Below are 18,464 nucleotides of genomic sequence, written 5' to 3' on the forward strand. Positions count from 1 at the left end.
CCAAAAGGTTATATTTTGCTTGGAAAAATATAACATTTCCATATCTATTTCTCAAAACACAACTTGTCTAATCAGGAAAACTACAAAACAGCGTAACTCTCACCATAAAGAAAAAAAAAATGCCCCAGCAGCCTAAACAATGCAATTGTCCGAGCAGCCAGGGATCAGGTTAGGAAAGCTAAAGCCCTGATAGAATTAAATCTGGCCAGGGACATCAAGGGCAACAAGAGAAGATTCTATAGGTACGTCAGGGATAAAAGGAAGACGAGGGAAAATGTGGGCCCTCTCCGGAACGAAACGGGAGACCTGGTTACCCGGGATACAGCTAAGGCGGGGGCACTCAATGACTTTTTTGCCTCGGTCTTCACCAGCAAGTGCTCGAGCCTCACCGCCTAAGCCACAGAAGGCAAAGGCGTGGACTGGGAGAATGAAGAGCCACCCACTGTGGGAGAACATCAGGTTCGAGACCATCTAAGGCACCTGAAGGTGCACAGGTCCATGGGACCCGATGAGATCCATCCGCGGGTCCTGAAGGAACTGGCGGATGAAGTTGCTAAGCCACTCTCCATCATATTTGAGAAGTCGTGGCAGTCCGGTGAAGTTCCCACTGACTGGAAAAGGGGAAACATAACCCCCATTTTTAACAAGGGAAAAAAGGAAGACCCGGGGAACTACAGGCCAGTCAGTCGCCCCTCTGTGCCTGGGAAGATCATGGAAGAGATCCTCCAGGAAGCTATGCTAAGGCACATGGAGGACAGGAAGGCGATTCGAGACAGCCAGCATGGCTTCACCAAGGGCAAGTCCTGCCTGACTAACCTAGTGGCCTTCTATGATGGAGTGACTACATCAGTGGACATGGGAAGGGCTACAGATGTCATCTATCTGGACCTCTGTAAGGCCTTTGACACGGTCCCCCACAACATCCTTCTCTCTAAACCGGAGAGGTATGGGTTTGATGGGTGGACTGTCCGGTGGGTGAGGAATTGGTTAGATGGTCGCATCCAGAGGGTAGTGGTCAATGGCTCAATGTCCAGATGGAGGTTGGTGACGAGTGGCGTCCCACAGGGGTCTGTATTGGGACCGGTACTGTTTAATATCTTCACCAATGACATGGACAGTGGGATCGAGTGCAAGTTTGCAGACGACACCAAGCTGAGTGGTGCGGTCGACACACCAGAGGGACAGGATGCCATCCAGAGGGACCTGGACAAGCTCGAGAAGTGGGCCTGTGTGAACCTCATGAGGTTTAACAAGGCCAAGGGCAAGGTCCTGCACCTGGGTTGGAGCAACCCCCAGTATCGATACAGGCTGGGGGATGAAGGGATTGAGAGCAGCCCTGCCAAGAAGGACTTGGGGGTACTGGTGGATGAAAAGCTGGACATGAGCCAGCAATGTGCACTCGCAGCCCAGAAGGCCAATCGTATCCTGGGCTGCATCAAAAGAAGCGCGGCCAGCAGGCCGAGGGAGGTGATTCTGCCCCTCTACTCTGCTCTGGTGAGACCCCACCTGGAGTACTGCGTCCAGCTCTGGAGCCCTCAGCATAAGAAAGACACAGACCTGTTGGAGTGGGTCCAGAGGAGGGTCACAAAAATGATCAGGGGGATGGAACACCTCTCCTATGAAGAAAGGCTGAGAGAGTTGAGGTTGTTCAGCCTCGAGAAGAGAAAGCTTCGGGGAGACCTTATGGGGGCTTATAGAAAAGATGGCGGCAAACTTTTTAGCAGGGCCTGTTGCAGCAGGACAAGGGGGAATGGCTTTAACCTAAAGGGGGGTAGATACAGACTAGATATAAGGAAGAAATGTTTTACACTGAGTGTGGTGAAACACTGGAAGAGGTTGCCCAGAGAGGTGGTGGATGCCCCATCCCTGGAAACATTCAAGGTCAGGTTGGATGGGGCTCTGAGCAGCCTGATCTAGTTGAAGATGTCCCTGCCCACGGCAGGAGGGTTTGGACTAGATGACCTTTAAAGGTCCCTTCCAACTCAAACTATTCTATGATTCTGTGAAGGATCCTTCATTAAATTTTGTCTTTGAGAATGGCTGGGTCAGTAGTAACTGCCTAGTCTGTCCCAAAAATTACTACTGTAATTCAGCAGTAAGCCACCTAGACTTTAAATATTTTAAGACAAAGCAAACTCTCGCATTTCCAAAAGCCCTTCTAATTGTAAAATCTTTACTTTTTCTACTCTGAAGTTTCATTCAATTCTTTCATTTTTCAAAAGAAGCAGTGGTAGGATTTGCAGTGAGTCATCTAAACGCAGTAAATCAGCAACTGCAGTACTGTTTGCCTTCATCCCTTCCATGAGTTCTTCTATGTTCCTTAGCAAAATGGGCTGTTTCCTTTTCACACACCCTTTCCAGACTACTATCATACTGGATTATACTGAAATGAACCATATACTGACAAATTTCAGACATAGTTCAACAGTAGCTATGCAAGAATCCAGAGTATCTCCTCTGTCCACAGTGCATTCAACTTCAGCACAGTAGCAATCAGAAAACTAAAAAGAGTACTAGAGGCAGACAAATTTTTTTTGGATTACAATCAAGAATGCTACTTGAAGAGTAGTTTCTCTTTCATGTAAAAAGATACAGCAACAAAGTTCAAGGAGAGGGTTGGTTTCCAGTATAGCATTACCTTGTCATGCACATCCTGCAATAGATCGCGGATAATCAGTTGTCTGTCCTCAGCCTGTATGAGATCCTGGGGGCAGGCAGTGAGTATAATTTCCACCAGTTGTCTCCATGACTCTAAAGCATGCCTCTTAGCATGGAGGCATTGCAGCAGCTTGTTCCGCTCCACTACATACTGCAGGATAGTGTTGATCTCCTGAGCACCCACAACAAAGAAATTGAGTTATAATATGCTAAAAGAAGTTAATGGCAAAGACATGCAAGATGACAATTTTATTTATTAGTAATAGTCTCTGGAAAAAAAAAAAAAGGGTAAGTCTTCAGCTTATCGGAAACAAGCTGCTATTAATCGTTTCAACAAGATAGGCCAATCCATTTCTGAGCGGCTTTTCACAAGGCCTTTCCATCATGAATGTTTCAAGCTTGTAGTAAAAAAAAAAAAAAAAATTAAAAAGTAACCAGGGAAGTTCTTTTCTAACATACACTTTAAAATCACAAGAAAAACAACTATGAAAAATATATTTGTGCATTTTCTTCCCATTTTAGTCTGAGTCATTTCTCCTTCATCCTTCAACTTTCAAATCCATTTAGCCAATTTCAACTAAATTTAAAAGATGGCAGGAGCCTCAGGAAATAGTTAAGTTCCAAGTTCACTAAAACTATAGCTGTGTAGAAGAAAAGAGAAATAAATTGGCATCCCCTGTGAGAGAAAGGCAAGATGAACTTGCCTGCTACACACCATACCTGTCAATGGCCAATCCTGACATCAGTATGTACTGCTTTCTCTACAGTGGGGTGGGAGCTGCAATTGTTATCAGCAACGGGGAGGGAAAAGGTTCAAGAAAAAAGAAAACAGACTCCAGGTCTGCTGTTTAGAGAACAGTATGTTAAGAAGTAGTTTATCTTACCAAATTTTAATGTCTTTTTTTTTTTTTCTTCAGGAATTAGTAACTCAAAGTTCAGAGTCAAATCCACAAGCTTTCATAGTAAAGCTTACTGCTTGACAGTATACGAAATCCACCAAGAGCAACAAGAAACAGTAGTTTACATTTTCTATACTTACCTCCATAAGTAAAGGTCTCTGGCCTATGGCTGCCATTCCTTGAAGGGCATTGACTTCTGCAACCAGAACTCTGTGAAGGTACTGAAATTAAAAAGTTAAAAAAGAAACTTTAATGACAAAGAAGATGTATCTGTCCCTCCTAAAAGTGTTTAGGAGATAGCTACATAATGACAGATGCAACTGAAGGACTGAGATTCAAGTAAGTGTGACTCATTTTTTAGGTTTCTCCCCTACTTCATTCTCTAACTGCAGTACTTTTAGCTGTCTAGTCTCTCTACCTGCTCACTGCACTTCTCATTTTTGCACTCATTTATTTCCTTCTGGTCCTAAGTTGTTCTGTCCTTTCACGAGCTCTTTTAACACATCACACTCCCTTTCCTCTTCAACCTCCACAATAGTCCTCTTGCACAGAAGGAAGGGTTTGTTTCACATTGTACAATATAGAATAGCTGGTTCCTAATATGGAATAGCTGCATTCCTATGACCATCAAGATCACTTTTACGTTACATTCCACTCCTGCTCTGTCCCTTGTCTCTCAGATCGGAAATTTTTCAGGACTACTTATCATACACTTGTCAAGTACTCATCACAACGTGACACTATCTTAACTATAGCCTCTAAGAACTACTGCAGTATGCAACTATGTTGTGTACATAATTGTGTACCCATATGTAGTACTACATAGTTGTGTACTGGAGACCAATGAAATGCATAAGGTAGATGTCATATCTGCAATATCACTTGGGTGTTCCAAGATGGGAAAAACATTAAGACAGAAAATATTTCCTGAAAGCGTCTTAAACTGATGCATCTGTCTACTGCAAATGAGAAATCAGTGTGTGCAATGCAGAAGAAATAAACTAATCCAAATAGTTTGCATAAATTATACACATATCTGAAACAGCTATACCTTTTATGTGAAAGCAAGTTTCAAAGTATTATTAATACACTGGTCATCTGTATTATTATCAAGATATAAAATAGCACATGCAACCTGAGAACATAAGACCACCGCGCACCTTGACGTTGCAGACCACTTGTCCACGTGCATTCTTGTGCTCACAATTAGCAATGACTTGCTCAATCTGAACCCGGTCAAAAAAATCCAGTTGTAAAGGCTCTGGAATGTCCTGACTAAAGTCAATTGAATCCAGGATACTTAAGATCTTCCTGCGTACTGGAAATGTAAATCAATTCAAACTGTATTCAGAAATATCAAGGGGAAAACAAAAAAAGTTGACAATAGGAGCCTAACTTACCTTTGTAAATCCAAATCTTATGTGTAAAGTTTCAAAAGAAAACACTAAATTTTCAGAAAGTGCTATCGAGCTATATAAGGGGCTTAAAAACATTTTCTAGAACCTTAAATTCTTAATTTGTGTTATACTGTATTGTTCTCCTGTTATGTATGCATGTAATCCAATATTTACAAATACAAGATTCTAATTTTTTCTCCTAAATAAAAGCAGGCTGGTTTTCAATGAGAACCATGCAGTCTTTTGTTGAGACTTAGAAACACTGTAAGGAATCTGAAGTTACTTACTTGGGTTTTACATTCTTTGCCATGAAAATACAAATATGTTCAGCCTTAGCAACAGTCTCACTGTTTTTACTGTTAGCAGTAAATTTATAGACTGCCACTCTCCCATTCTGTCCTTCCATAGATACTTAAACATAGACTTTTCTAAATTCCTTTCCAGTCCAGTATTTTCCACTCACTCCAGTCATCTACGTCAAGGTTCTAAAATTCATTTTTTTCCCCACACTAAACAAAATTGTTCCATGTACTGCTGCTGTTTAGAAAGTCTATTATTTTCTTTTTCAAAGTGTCCTTTCTAGAGGCGGCCCTCCCCTCATTCAGGATCGGAAAAACTTTACTGAGAAATAATCAACAGCCATAATGCTTACCTTTGGAAGCAGTATCAAAGTGGAGAAACCCACTGACTGATCGACTTTCATCTTCCATCCCTCCTTCACCATCAGCTGAAGGTAATGAAACATAATAAATAAAAAAAAAATCAAAGCGAAAAATATCACCTACTTTATTAATACTGAAAGAGAAAGACGGAGAGAGCACACGCTGACAAACCTTTCACATGAAAGTCTTCTAATACAAATACAGCCTTGACTGTTAATAAAATGAAAACAATACTTAATCTCACAGAAGCTAGCCAGTTATCAAATACAGATTAGACAGTACTAGAAATGCCTAAAAAGACACCCCACCCTCCGGTATGAATGATGCAGGTGGATGAACGCTGTAAAATGAGTAGGGTATCTGGCCAGTTTCCCATACTGAGGTCTCCACAAGGATGAAAAGACAGTGTTCAGACCTATAGAAATGAGGGAAAACACCATACTGCTGCAGCCCGTTAACGATATCTTCCAGTTACTCTGTTTATTTTCTTCATGTAAAGAGTTTTATTGCCACCTGTTTCTATTTCTCTTGATTCGCTTCTACTCTGTTCTGAAACTCTGAAATCTTGCCTTTTTATTTAACATTGCATTTTACGTCACATTGGGATGAAGTATCATTTTTGTGATGTTATAATGTCAAAAGCCAAACTGACCTGTAGCTACTATCTTCTGTGAGAGAGGGCTGAAAATATGTAACAGACAGACAGAAGTTAAGACTGAGAAAACTTTGTCTAAAACTGTTTACCAAGGAAGACCCTACACCTTCTCTACACAGTAACAACTCTGGATAGCATCACAAAATATTTTATAATTTTAATTATTTTTTTTATATTCCCCTCTCCTACCCCATAAACTATGTTTATTTTTTGTATCAGTGTATACACTGAGATGTTTCAAAAATTAAGCACAGACAAAGCAGCAATGAACAAAAAGATACCCTGATTTCTTTCACTTGGGAGTCTACAACCACCATCATCTTTCTTCCCATCTCTCCAGTGGCAATTCCAGACCCAGTATCACAAATGAACTGTCATGAGCTTATAGAGAAAAGAATTCAAATAAAGTCTCTCATACTTCCATTTATTCAAGCTTATTTACCCTCACACTAAATTCCTCTTACCCAAGTACGGTTTCACAGGCATGTCATCAAGCAGCAGATGCAGCAGTCTCTGTGTGTGGGAGCGCTGGCGGTTCAGCGAGGTTACTCGCATTTCTATAGCTGCAGTCTTCATCAGCCAAGACATTTGGTTCAGTGTTGAAATCTCGTGTTCTGGGTGGGGATAAGGAAACAATTATAAAATTGAACATAAATAATGTTACTTACTCCAAGGAAAGCATTTTTCATTTAAGAAAGCTTTTAGAGGATGTCATTACTTATTATCTGCTCACCATTTGTTTACGAGACAAAAGGACTGAGAGATCTGACAAAAGCCATTAAAACGAACATGTAGTTATTGTGGAAACGAATCATACATATACACACAATTAAGAGTATACACATACACAACAAATCTGGATATAACCTGTACTAGCAGTCATTGTTCTGCTGGAGTTATTCTGGAGAATGCAGTGCTTCATAAGCAAATAGGGTCAGTTATAATTTCAGTGAAAATAATCAGACATTTACCCAAAATGAACTATAACTTTAATCAAAGTTGGTAAGGCTTGAATGTGGGTCTCCAAGAATCTTCATATTCTATATTCATCTAATATGTATTCTTAAGTTATATAAGAATCATCTAAATTGCTTTACCCATGCTAGATACATGTATTCAAATGCTAAGTTTACTATCATTTAACAAAGGACTAGTGGTCAAGCATCTGATAAAGTAAATAAGGACATTGATTCAGTTTAAGACATCTGAGAAATGTTGGTCTGAAACATTAAAAACACATGTATTAACTTAAAAATTAATACCATCACCAAACAAAAGTTCTTAATTCAAAGGAAGGGAAGATATAGGTGGGTACAACCACCAGCCTTCTATTCCCTCAGTTCTTCATAGCTTTCTTACTTTTCAAAAATATAATTTTTTTCCTGTAGTATAATCTAACAAAACTACAATGATAATTGAAATATAGATTAGGATTTGCTTCTGGAGACTTTATGCGTTCCAAAACTAACATTCTTTTACAAGAGTTCAGCGCTAATAATCTGAACTTCCTAAATAGGCAGAGTTCAATCTTTGCAGAATTAAAAGGTTAGCAGAGGCAGTAATTAATTCAGTTTAATAATGCTACCTATGTTTCTTCTATGATTCCTAGGGAGTCAAAAGATGCATTGAATTTTAAGCATACACAATCTTATCTTAGCATAAAAATTACCTTTGATAGAAAATGGCAAATACTGCAGCTGAGTGAATAAGAAATCCTGACTGGTCCTCAGATATCTCATAGTTGGACCTGATGTGTCAGAGCATGCACATAACTGATAGATCACCTAACAATCAAAAACAGTAGATACCCATTTATGGAATTTATTTTAAAAACAAACCAACCATCAAATCAAAAGATGCATAACACTGTTTTACTGCTCAAACAATATTACCTGTATTTACAGTAAGTTTTCCATCAGCTTACTCCAAAGCTGAACATATTATTTATAACAGACGTTGAATTATGACATTAAAGGACTACCAGCACATGGATGATTCCAACAGCTATTTGCCCACAACATGACAATATATAAGCCTTTCTGTTTGTTCAGCTCACTTAAAAATGAGTATCTTTTTCAGTTGCCAGGTTCACCAAGACAGGAGATGTAATCTTTTTTCCCCCCCCTCCTTCTACAGTATGTCCTCTTTCACTTTTAATAATGTTTAAAATCCTTTCTAGATGCCACAGATTTTCAACATGATACAGGTGTGTAATCATATGATGATATGATTTAAGGCCAAACATCAGCTACCTTGCACATACACCTAATTCAGCTGTCTTCCGCATCTCACCCCCTCAGACATACACACATACATTCTGTCACTGTTACAGAATAAAGAAGAGAATTTTATTGGCTTATTTGGGATTATTTGTTACCTTACTTACTGGCAAACTGCAGTTCCAAAATTTAAAAAAAATTAGCATATGGTCACAACAGATTCAAAGGCTCACCAAAAACATGTAGAACATTAGTTTTATAAGTATATCCCAATGCCAGGTTCTAACATGAGTGCAGAGTATTTTCTGTGTTGCTACAAGATAATACTTTTTCACACAGAAAAAGGTAGAATAGAAAGAGCTCAATGTATACAAAAACCTGACAGATACATTTTAAAAATGAAACTATTATCAAAATCATCAATCATTTGTGTTCACCAACCAAGTAGCAGCTAATTTTATTCAGAGCCTACTTTCAGTATATGTCAACAGAAAATATGCTGAATACCTGGTAACAGAGTTCTGCAAGATGAGGAGATTCCTGAACTGCTGTAGGCCCATTCCTTGTTTCGGTACCCTTCTCCAGTATGTTCAAAATAGCATGCAGGCAAGTCCGTGGGCAACCCAAGACACCTTAAAACACAAAAATAATTTCTTAACTTTCTTGATCTTACTTGCCTCCATAGCAAATATACGTTAGTACAAAGAATTACGGAAACTAAATTGTTCAGATACCTTGTGCTGCACTATACTGCTCCACAGAGCTGCAGCAAAAATATCTGGCAAAATTTTTTCTCCATTAATTAAAATAAAGGAAGGAACTGTGTTTCAGCAAAAATGTAATGAAAACATTTATAGTTAGTCTGTAGGCTTTGGAGATGCTAGTGAAAGAGGATAAATTATGCAATCAAAACTTATTTAAGAACTTTCTCTTCAGTTCTATAAAAAAAAAAGAGATTCAATTGATTCTGTAATATTCTGCGTGAATCAAATGAAAATTTGAATTCTTGCTCTTAAACTTTAATTGAATACTCATTTGACAATTTCAAAGAGCAGCTTTACATTCCTGTCTTTATTTTACAATTACAGCCATTTTATGACTAATGCTCCTAAAGGCACCTGACACTGCAACCAAGAGGAACAGGGAGGAGATTTTAATACTGAAGTCAAAATCCTGTCTTTTTGCATTCTTCCTTTAGGCAATTAATTCTTTAATCAACCCAGAGAGATGTCCTGAAGCAGTAAAGGCATCGACAAAAGCAGTTCTTACAGGGGAAATCATCTTCTCTGTTTGGACACATATAATTTATGCTTTAGTAGGAAATTATTATCTCGAGGCAAATGGCTTATGGTCATTATTTCTTCACATTATTAATGGGATAATTCAAAGAGGTGTGCAAGGCACTTTCATGGCTTTGAGACAAAGTCCCCTATCACTGACCTAACATATGATACCCTGTAAAATTGTGTGGGTGCAGATCAGTTACCTGTATTGAGTAACTATGGAATTTCAAAATATCCAAGCAGGGTCTGCAATTGTAAGCTACTTTGCAGATGAAAAAAATCGGTTGGCATCTTTTTTTCATCTTTCTGATAAATAACTTTAAGACTTCTTTTTCCCCAAATAAAATTCAGGTCCTATCTACCCTTCATTTAGAACTACGAAGGACTAAAAACTGCTGGGCCACAGTGTCCAATACAAACCTAAAGATAATGAGAAATATTCTTCTCTAAATAACTAAAATCAAATGTTTGTTCAAACATGTTCATGTAAAACATCCTTTAAAACAGTTGAGAAAGAATCTCATACTTCAGATTGGAAGGGACTCCAGGATGTCTCAACTCCAAACTACTGCTCAGTTATGATATCAGACCAGATTGTTCATGGCTTTATACAGCTGGGTCTTGAAAACTTCCAAGCATGCAGAATGCATGACCTCTCTGGCCAACCCACTCCACTGCTTCACTGTCTTCACCGTGAGAAAGTTTCTCCGATATCCAGTTGGAGCCTCTCTTGTTTCAATCTATGCCCACTGCCTCTCATCTTCCTGCCATACACCTCTGAAGAGCCTGCCTTTATCCTCTCATTAACCTCTTCGTAGGTATTCGAAGACTGCTATTAGGTCCCCCCCAAAGCCTTCTCTTCTCCAGGCTGAAGAAGTCCCATTCCCACAGCTGCTCCTCACAGGCTGAGTGCTCCAGCCCCCTGACCATCTCTGCTGAACTTGCTCAAGTTTATCAATGTCTGCCTTGTACTGAATACAAGTTAGAAGCTGAGGAGGCAAACAAGACACATACTGACACACTATTTTTCTCACCAATTCAAGAAACATTAGAACTGTTGCTTTAAAGTTCTTATCATAGAATCATTGAGGTTGGAAAAGACCTCCAAGATCATCGAGTCCAACCGTCAACCCAACACCACCATGCCCACTAAACCATGTCCCTAAGTGCCTCGTCTACACGTCTTTTAAATACCTCCAGGGATGGGGACTCAACCACTTCCCTGGGCAGCCTGTTCCAATGTTTCACCACTCTTTCAGTAAAGAAATTTTTCCTCACATCCAATCTAAACCTTCCCTGGCGCAACTTGAGGCCATTTCCTCTTGTCCTATCGCTAGTTACTTGGGAGAAGAGACCGACACCCACCTCGCTACAACCTCCTTTCAGGTAGTTGTAGAGAGCGATGAGGTCTCCCCTCAGCCTCCTTTTCTCCAGGCTGAACAGTCCCAGTTCCCTCAGCCGCTCCTCATAAGACTTGTTCTCCAGAACCCTCACCAGCCTCGGTGCCCTTCTCTGGACACGCTCCAGCACCTCAACGTCCTTCTTGTAGTGAGGGGCCCAAAACTGAACACAGTATTCGAGGTGCGGCCTCACCAGTGCCGAGTACAGGGGCACGATCACTTCCCTACTCCTGCTGGCCGCACTATTTCTGATACAGGCCAGGATGCCATTGGCCTTCTTGGCTGCCTGGGCACACTGCCGGCTCATGTTCAGCCGGCTGTCAACCAACACCCCCAGGTCCTTTTCCGACAGGCAGCTTTCCAGCCACTCTTCCCCAAGCCTGTAGCGTTGCATGGGGTTGTTGTGGCCGAAATGCAGGACCCGGCACTTGGCCTTGTTGAACCTCATACAATTGGCCTCGGCCCATCGATCCAGCCTGTCCAGGTCCCTCTGCAGGGCCTTCCTACCCTCGAGCAGATCAACACTCCTGCCCAATATATATTCTCATATATATATTCATATGTATGAATATATAAATCTGTATTATGAATATATAAATATATTAATATACCTACTGGTAGAAAGAAAACCCACATATTCTAAAAGGTTTTCTTCTACAACGTTAAACAACAAAACTGTTTTTCTTCCCTGTAATTAATTTTAAACAGGAGTTTGAGGAGGGACAGGATAGTAGTCAAGTAGTATAACTAGTTCAAAGTGACAATCTGCTTTATAAATTCCCATGTTGTCATATGTAGGTACTTCTTGGATCATTAAATCAATTTCTTTGTACTGTGGACACAACCACACTGCATAAAATAGTAAATAATGTTTCACGTCTAAATTATCATTTTCCCCCACAACTCTAATTTCAAGTCTGTTCCAAAATCCAACTTAAACAAAGGATCAAATCCTGAAGCCATTTAAATGCTGCATTTGGATATCAACATATCTTTTAATTTAGCTTTTAACGATTAGAACAATGCCTGTTGTCTTATTCTTAACATTAAGAGGAACTGCTTCTCCCCATGAATTTTCCAATATTCTCAGTGTTGGTAACAGAACTGATTAAATGCCCGATCAACTTTTCCTCTTCATACCTGGATCTTGCAGATTTGTGGTGCTGACAGGTTTCTTTAGTTCATATCCCAAGAGATACAGAGCAAGGCTGGGAGGACTACACTCAAGAGAGGTGATAAGGAGATTCAGAATATGGATCCTTGTTTCATGATGGATTCGTGCCCGCTTCTTTTCAGGCTCCAGCTCTTGATTTTTTAAAAAAAAAAAAAAAAAGATGAGATGAATAATGAAGAGAAGAAATCCATTTAAGGGAATAATCCTCAGAGCCTTCAAGTTAACTACAAGAACACTAAGGCATCAACTTATATTAGTATAGAGGGATACAAGACCAAATTTCAAATTACTATTAATACAGCTCTAAATGTTAAATACTTGTCTTCTGAAAACAGACTCAGTTTGTAGTTGGCTTATCATACTGTGGACATATCTTAACAAGACATTGGTGCTTTTCATTCTGTTAAAGGTCTAATTCTATAGAAAACAACACAAGAAAAGGGTTTTCTGACTTCTTCACCTCTTTCATTCTATACAAAAGACAACAGCGTAAGCCATTTTTAAGAAGCCTTTTACATACCCTCATCTGGATTAATTAATTCTTCTGCATCTTCATTGTCCAAACATTCCACAAACCCAGCCATCAGCTTCTGGCTAATACTCTATATTCAACAATGGAGGGATGAAAACAAAGGATTTTAAGGGTATTAAAAACAATACCTTTCATAATTTCCTCCATATAAGTTGACAGAAGTTCTAGACAAAACTTATATAACCTAGTTAATAAGCAGGAGTTAAGAGTCATAGCTGTTCTAAGCATAGGTTAGCAATTAGCCACTGAACAGAAAAAAAAAAAAAAATCTACTGTTGTTACATTTGCTAAATTATCCTCACAGGTTGAAGACCTGTCAAGAAAAAGTCCCAGTATCTCAAAGACTATTGCCCTTCTTGCAAACATTCATGATTTTCTTTTTTTCAATTAATGAAGTAGTTGCTTTTCACAATGCCACACTAAAAGACTTTTTAGAGGTAGGTAAATATAAGACAAAATATAGTTTTAATGTACTTGATCTAGAAAACTATCCATTAAAGTAATGTTATGGCGCACCAGCATTTCTCCACCAGTTTCTCTTTCCAGATCCAAAGATACTAGCACTTACCTGATCATGTGTGAAATCACCAACTAGCTTTATCTGGATGTTGGAATTATAAGAAATACAGCATAAAATCTTGGCACTTTCAAAAGCCAGTTCAGGATTGCTGTTTCCATGATAAAGATACCTTCAAAAATACAAGATTATTGTAATAAAATTGTTGAGAATTTTACTATTTCAAGATGGTAATGCACAGATGAGAAATTAAACAACATTTAGAACTAAAACATTTACAAATCAAACTACATGAGAAAATGTTAAAGCTACAAACAAAATTTCACTCTACATGAAGCACTTAACACTCCTCCATCAAAAGGAGGGTAGTAGGCTGAGTAGGGATAATAATCTCTCCTGGAATTTTTACCATTCTTTTTATCCAAAATCTACCTCAAACACTGCAGGATAAGTTAAAACAACTGGTCACAGACTCACACGAGAAACGTGGAGAAAATAGCTTCAGATCACGCAGAAATGAGTGTCACTGAAGACCAAAACTAGCTAAAAATCAACTACTGCATGTACCCAAAATAGGCGAGATTAAAAAAAATTTAAAAGCACCTTAAAAGGCACATTTTTTAAACTATTTGTCGACTATTGTTATGTGAAAAAAGTAATATAAATGAAAGACAAACACACATATATAGAAAGAGTTCAATTTTTTAGTGCATTCCATGTCAGAATATCACTGCTTTTTTATGCACTCAATTCTACTGTTCATGACTGTTGGTTTGTAAAGTTATTATAAAATCAAACAGTAACAGCAGGTGTCAGTGGGAAGTGGAAATCCTAAAGTTTCACATTTGAAACGGAGTTGCAGATTACTAGCCTAATACTTTTAATATAGTAACTAACGGACAATACCGTAAAACATTTAAGTAGCCAATAGCAACCAAATGAAGATTTATTCTCCCACTCGATGACAACCAAAGTCTGGGGCAAACTGAAAATTATATGCAAGGGAACCACTGCACATAAGGCAATCAGGAATAAATCATGAGGGGAAAAAAATTCCAAAAGAAAAACTATAAATGCAGATCCCAATCTTGCACTAGACAATACACAGATCATACCACCTGTGAAGACACCTCTCCCCACCAAAAAAAATCTCAGAGATGCTCTGTGCAAAGAGAAGCATCGGCTAGTAAAACTAATGAAAGGACCAGGATCCAAACACTTCTGTGCCTCCAAAACTTCTCCCTTCCTAGTACTTTGCACATACCTAGCAATATTCACCACATGATCTGCCTTTTTAGTGCGAGGATTGATTCCTTGAAGCAGCTGCTCCAGTGGTGTGACAATAAGGGAAAGGTGGCTCTCCCGCAACAGATCCATAAACAGATTCTCTTTCTGTAGGGTTAAGTTTAGAAGTGCAAGGCAATACTGTACAGCTTTCTCTAAATGCTTCTTCCCTGCAGTGCACAAACAACAAAGAACCATAAGAAAAACAAAGGAGCAGTTAAATAGACTACGTTCATAAACCTCATTCATCAAGCCTTGCACCAAGAAAGAACTTGTCAGTTGTTTACTACTAGGAAAATTCCCCCCAAAACACAATTTTTACATGCAAGAGAAACAACATCAAGTTGAAGATGTGCAATGTCAGCTTTAAATCCTACTTATAGAATCAGAGAATAGTTTGGGTTGGAAGCCTTAGTACACATTTTAACTTCACATGAAAAATAAATTCTAGGCACATACCAGGAAACGGAGCATAAGTATCAAGCTGCTTAACCCCTTCTTCTAGCAAACTAAGGGACAGTTCCAGCATTGGGGACTCATTCAATAGATGATACATCAAATTGAATCCAGGTGGTTTATATGCTATTATTTCTTCACCTAAAGAAAGGAGGGAAAAAAAAATTTAACATCTAATAGAAAAGACTTCCATTACCCAAGTTAGCCTGAGCTACAAAACATAACAGTCCCTGTTGTTGTAAGCAACATCTATTTAGATGAAACATACTGCATACAAAGTCTTCAGAGGTTTTCTTTACACATAAGCCACCTAGGTAATTTAAAAAGTTTGGGAAGAGTAGCAATGGCAATTACCATTACTTTTCAATATCTAATAGCACAATTTCAACTTTAACCCATTAGACTTTCCCTAAGTAGATCTGACCTCGGATTCAAATCAATGCTAGGACTTTATACCACATTGGAGCTACATTAAATGGTTTTGCAAGACTGAAAAGTAACTGGAAAAAGTTTACATCCCCCTAAACCTGCATGAAGACCCTGGATGAGGGGAAAAAGCATTTCCAGAAATCAAAACTGAGACGGTCCACTAAACCCCCCCAATGCTCATAGTGTACAGATACTTTCATGTCTGTTGCAACAATGTATGCAAAAATGAAACTACTAGCCTAAAACTCAAAGTCCCTCAGAAAACAAAACAAAAGGAAAAGTCAAGATTAATGTTTCTGGTTTATCTAGTATCCTAGTAAACTATGGTGGATAACAGCAGAACAGTAAGAGTCTTTCTTAATATGGAAGTGAGAACGAGGGTGCAGTTTCTATTTGCATCAGCTTAAGCAATCCCCTTCTCCTTCCATTCATTCCATGTCTGTGCTGCCTCCTAACACGCCAATAGACATGCTATGGCACTGTGGTGCCACACACCGCGTCAGTTCAAGAAATGGATCTAGTCAAAAAGATCGGTTTTAACCCATTTCTCCAATACATCATGTAATCCAGAAATAATCATACAAGCTGAAAGATTAGCTGAGGACAGGAATGAACTAACAGAAATTACTCAAGCCAGTTAAGCTGCCAAGAACTGTTTGTCAAAGTACAGGGCACAGACTCCCAGACTGAGGCGAGCTCACTGGAGAGGTATGTCTTAAAGTTGTTGTTCACTTAAGAAGTGGTTCTTATAGCTCTCTACTGCTACAAGCAAATTCACAGGCATCAGGCTGGCATTCAATGTTAAGAACAAACTTTGTACTAAAAAAAAAAAATTGGCTGCCCAAATAAGGCTTAAATTTCCTATAATGAGGCAACTGCCATCTACTTTGGTCTTTTAAAGAATAGTTGCCCAGAATTAAATTACTTCAGATCATAATTCTACTGCTGTCTACTCTGAATAATTAATATATCAATAATATTAATATTAGAGGATATATCAAATACACTGACACCTTTAAATTAACCCTATGAATAGTGGTGATTTAGATATAGACCAAAAAAATCCAGAGGAACAAGCCCAAAACCGAGGTGTTTAAGTGTCAAATGCTGCTCTTTAATCAAATCAGCAATGCAGGAGACAGAAGTCATCCTCCTAGTAGAGCTAGCAAAGTAGGAAATAGTGTACATGAAGCCCTACTGAATCAACAACATAGCTCCCAACAGTACGTGGACATTTTTTGAACGTCTTCCTATCTTAAAGCCTTGGTCTAGCTTTCCACCAGCTTACTTGCAATATTAAACAAGATCACAAGATAGAGGCAAGAGAACAAAGCAAGTTACAATTCTGTTTGTCAGTGAACAAACGAACAAGTTAACCTTGTAACTCCACATATTGGTCCACAAAGTCTTCAAGTTGAGGTTCATAGTCCCGCAGCAATTTGTAAAGCACTTCCAGAACCACCTCAGCTACTTCCCACTGTAGATAATCACAAAATGAAGAAAAAGTCTGATAAGACTCACAGAATAAGACTGATACTGCAGCAACAAGACCACGATGACAAAGAATACAACAGGCAGTGCAGTGATGGATCAGAAGTATGGCATGACTATCTAATTCTGAAATACCATCCAACAACACTTATAATTCATCATGTCAAATAATCTGAAAGGCCAAGCTTTCTTTCTGAAGTAAAATGGAACACTAAACCAGATTTATTGCCTATTTTAGGCTCTATTATACAAGACACATATTAGTATATTGAAACTACAAGCAATAAAGAGTCTTTAATAGGTATACAGCTAGTAACAGATCATTAATAGCTTCCAGGATACAATTCAGCATGAGCTTTCATCCAGAAGGATCATAAAGGAAACTCAAATTCCTTGGTTCAGCAAGTCAGAAATATTCTCTGAAGTAACAATGAGGAAAGGACAAATCTGACTTGTAGATTTGGGCATGTGATGTTCAGAAGTCATTAGCCATGTAGTAGCTTTGCAGAACTCTGTATAGCAAATTGAAATTTAGCAGTAATATAAAATTCTTTTATTTTTTTAAAAAGATACTTTATACAGGCTCCTTAGAAGTAGTTCATAGATACTGATGACCCATGAGTTGAAAAATCACCCATTTACAGAATCAAAACACTATGAACTACTCCAGGTTACCTCTGCTGCAGTAAACTTGCACAGCTTCTCAAACAGATCTAAGTCACATCAGTAGTGCCAAAACATTTTAACTACAGCCAAAAAAAAAAAAAAGAAAAGAAAAGAGATTTTCAAACAAAAATTACTTTTTCAGCAGCTCTCCTGTAAGCTCTGGTGCGGAATCGGAGAAACACAGCATCCCTGAGGAACTGGAGATAGGGATCAAAGCCTGGTGGGCGGAGACCTGCTCCCAAGTTAGAGGGGAATGAACTCTCCACTAGCGTGCTGATGAGTCGACAGAAGGCACGGGTTAAAGGATATTCCTCACATCGGGACTCAATTTCATTCAGTTCAACCTTCCCAGGAGGACAGCAAAAACAGAAGGAGAAAAATCAAAGATTTTGAGGGAGGAAGAAACATGTGAGAACAAATAATATAAGGGCATCATCTGTGAATTACTTTACAGTGAATTGACTTTGCTGCATTTTTGTCTACAGTACATCACGAACAAAGCAAAAGCAGTGAAGCAACAGTATTGTCATTTCAGTTCAGCAATACACTCTCTGTTCATTTCTGAGCTACTAGAAGATATGCCTCAACATTTACATACTTTGCTTTTATTTACCACTTTTATTAGAAGTGAAGCGAGCTGTACTAACAGGTAACAAAAGTGAGGCCAATTTAGGAAAATAGGAAAATCTTAATAAGAAGTGCTCATACAGAATTTGAAGATTTAGATGCTGCTCTGTTACTA

The 18,464-nt window shown here is 38.7% G+C and overlaps 1 protein-coding gene across 1 annotated transcript in view; it reads right to left on the reverse strand.

Annotated features, from left to right (window-relative positions):
- NUP205 (nucleoporin 205) overlaps positions 1-18,464 on the reverse strand; it is a 54,957-nt gene that overhangs the window by 14,204 nt on the left and 22,289 nt on the right. Inside the window, exons 15-28 of the mRNA XM_076335531.1 lie at positions 17,857-18,066; positions 16,943-17,042; positions 15,140-15,277; positions 14,661-14,850; positions 13,448-13,568; positions 12,868-12,949; positions 12,314-12,478; positions 8,998-9,122; positions 7,941-8,055; positions 6,736-6,885; positions 5,607-5,681; positions 4,718-4,875; positions 3,698-3,778; positions 2,639-2,830 (exon numbers count right to left, since the gene is read on the reverse strand). Coding sequence (XP_076191646.1) covers positions 2,639-2,830; positions 3,698-3,778; positions 4,718-4,875; positions 5,607-5,681; positions 6,736-6,885; positions 7,941-8,055; positions 8,998-9,122; positions 12,314-12,478; positions 12,868-12,949; positions 13,448-13,568; positions 14,661-14,850; positions 15,140-15,277; positions 16,943-17,042; positions 17,857-18,066 — 1,902 coding nt within the window. The remainder of the gene's footprint in view (positions 1-2,638; positions 2,831-3,697; positions 3,779-4,717; positions 4,876-5,606; positions 5,682-6,735; positions 6,886-7,940; positions 8,056-8,997; positions 9,123-12,313; positions 12,479-12,867; positions 12,950-13,447; positions 13,569-14,660; positions 14,851-15,139; positions 15,278-16,942; positions 17,043-17,856; positions 18,067-18,464) is intronic.

The sequence above is a fragment of the Aptenodytes patagonicus genome, chromosome 1 (genome assembly GCF_965638725.1).
Source record: "Aptenodytes patagonicus chromosome 1, bAptPat1.pri.cur, whole genome shotgun sequence".
Lineage (NCBI taxonomy): Eukaryota > Metazoa > Chordata > Aves > Sphenisciformes > Spheniscidae > Aptenodytes > Aptenodytes patagonicus.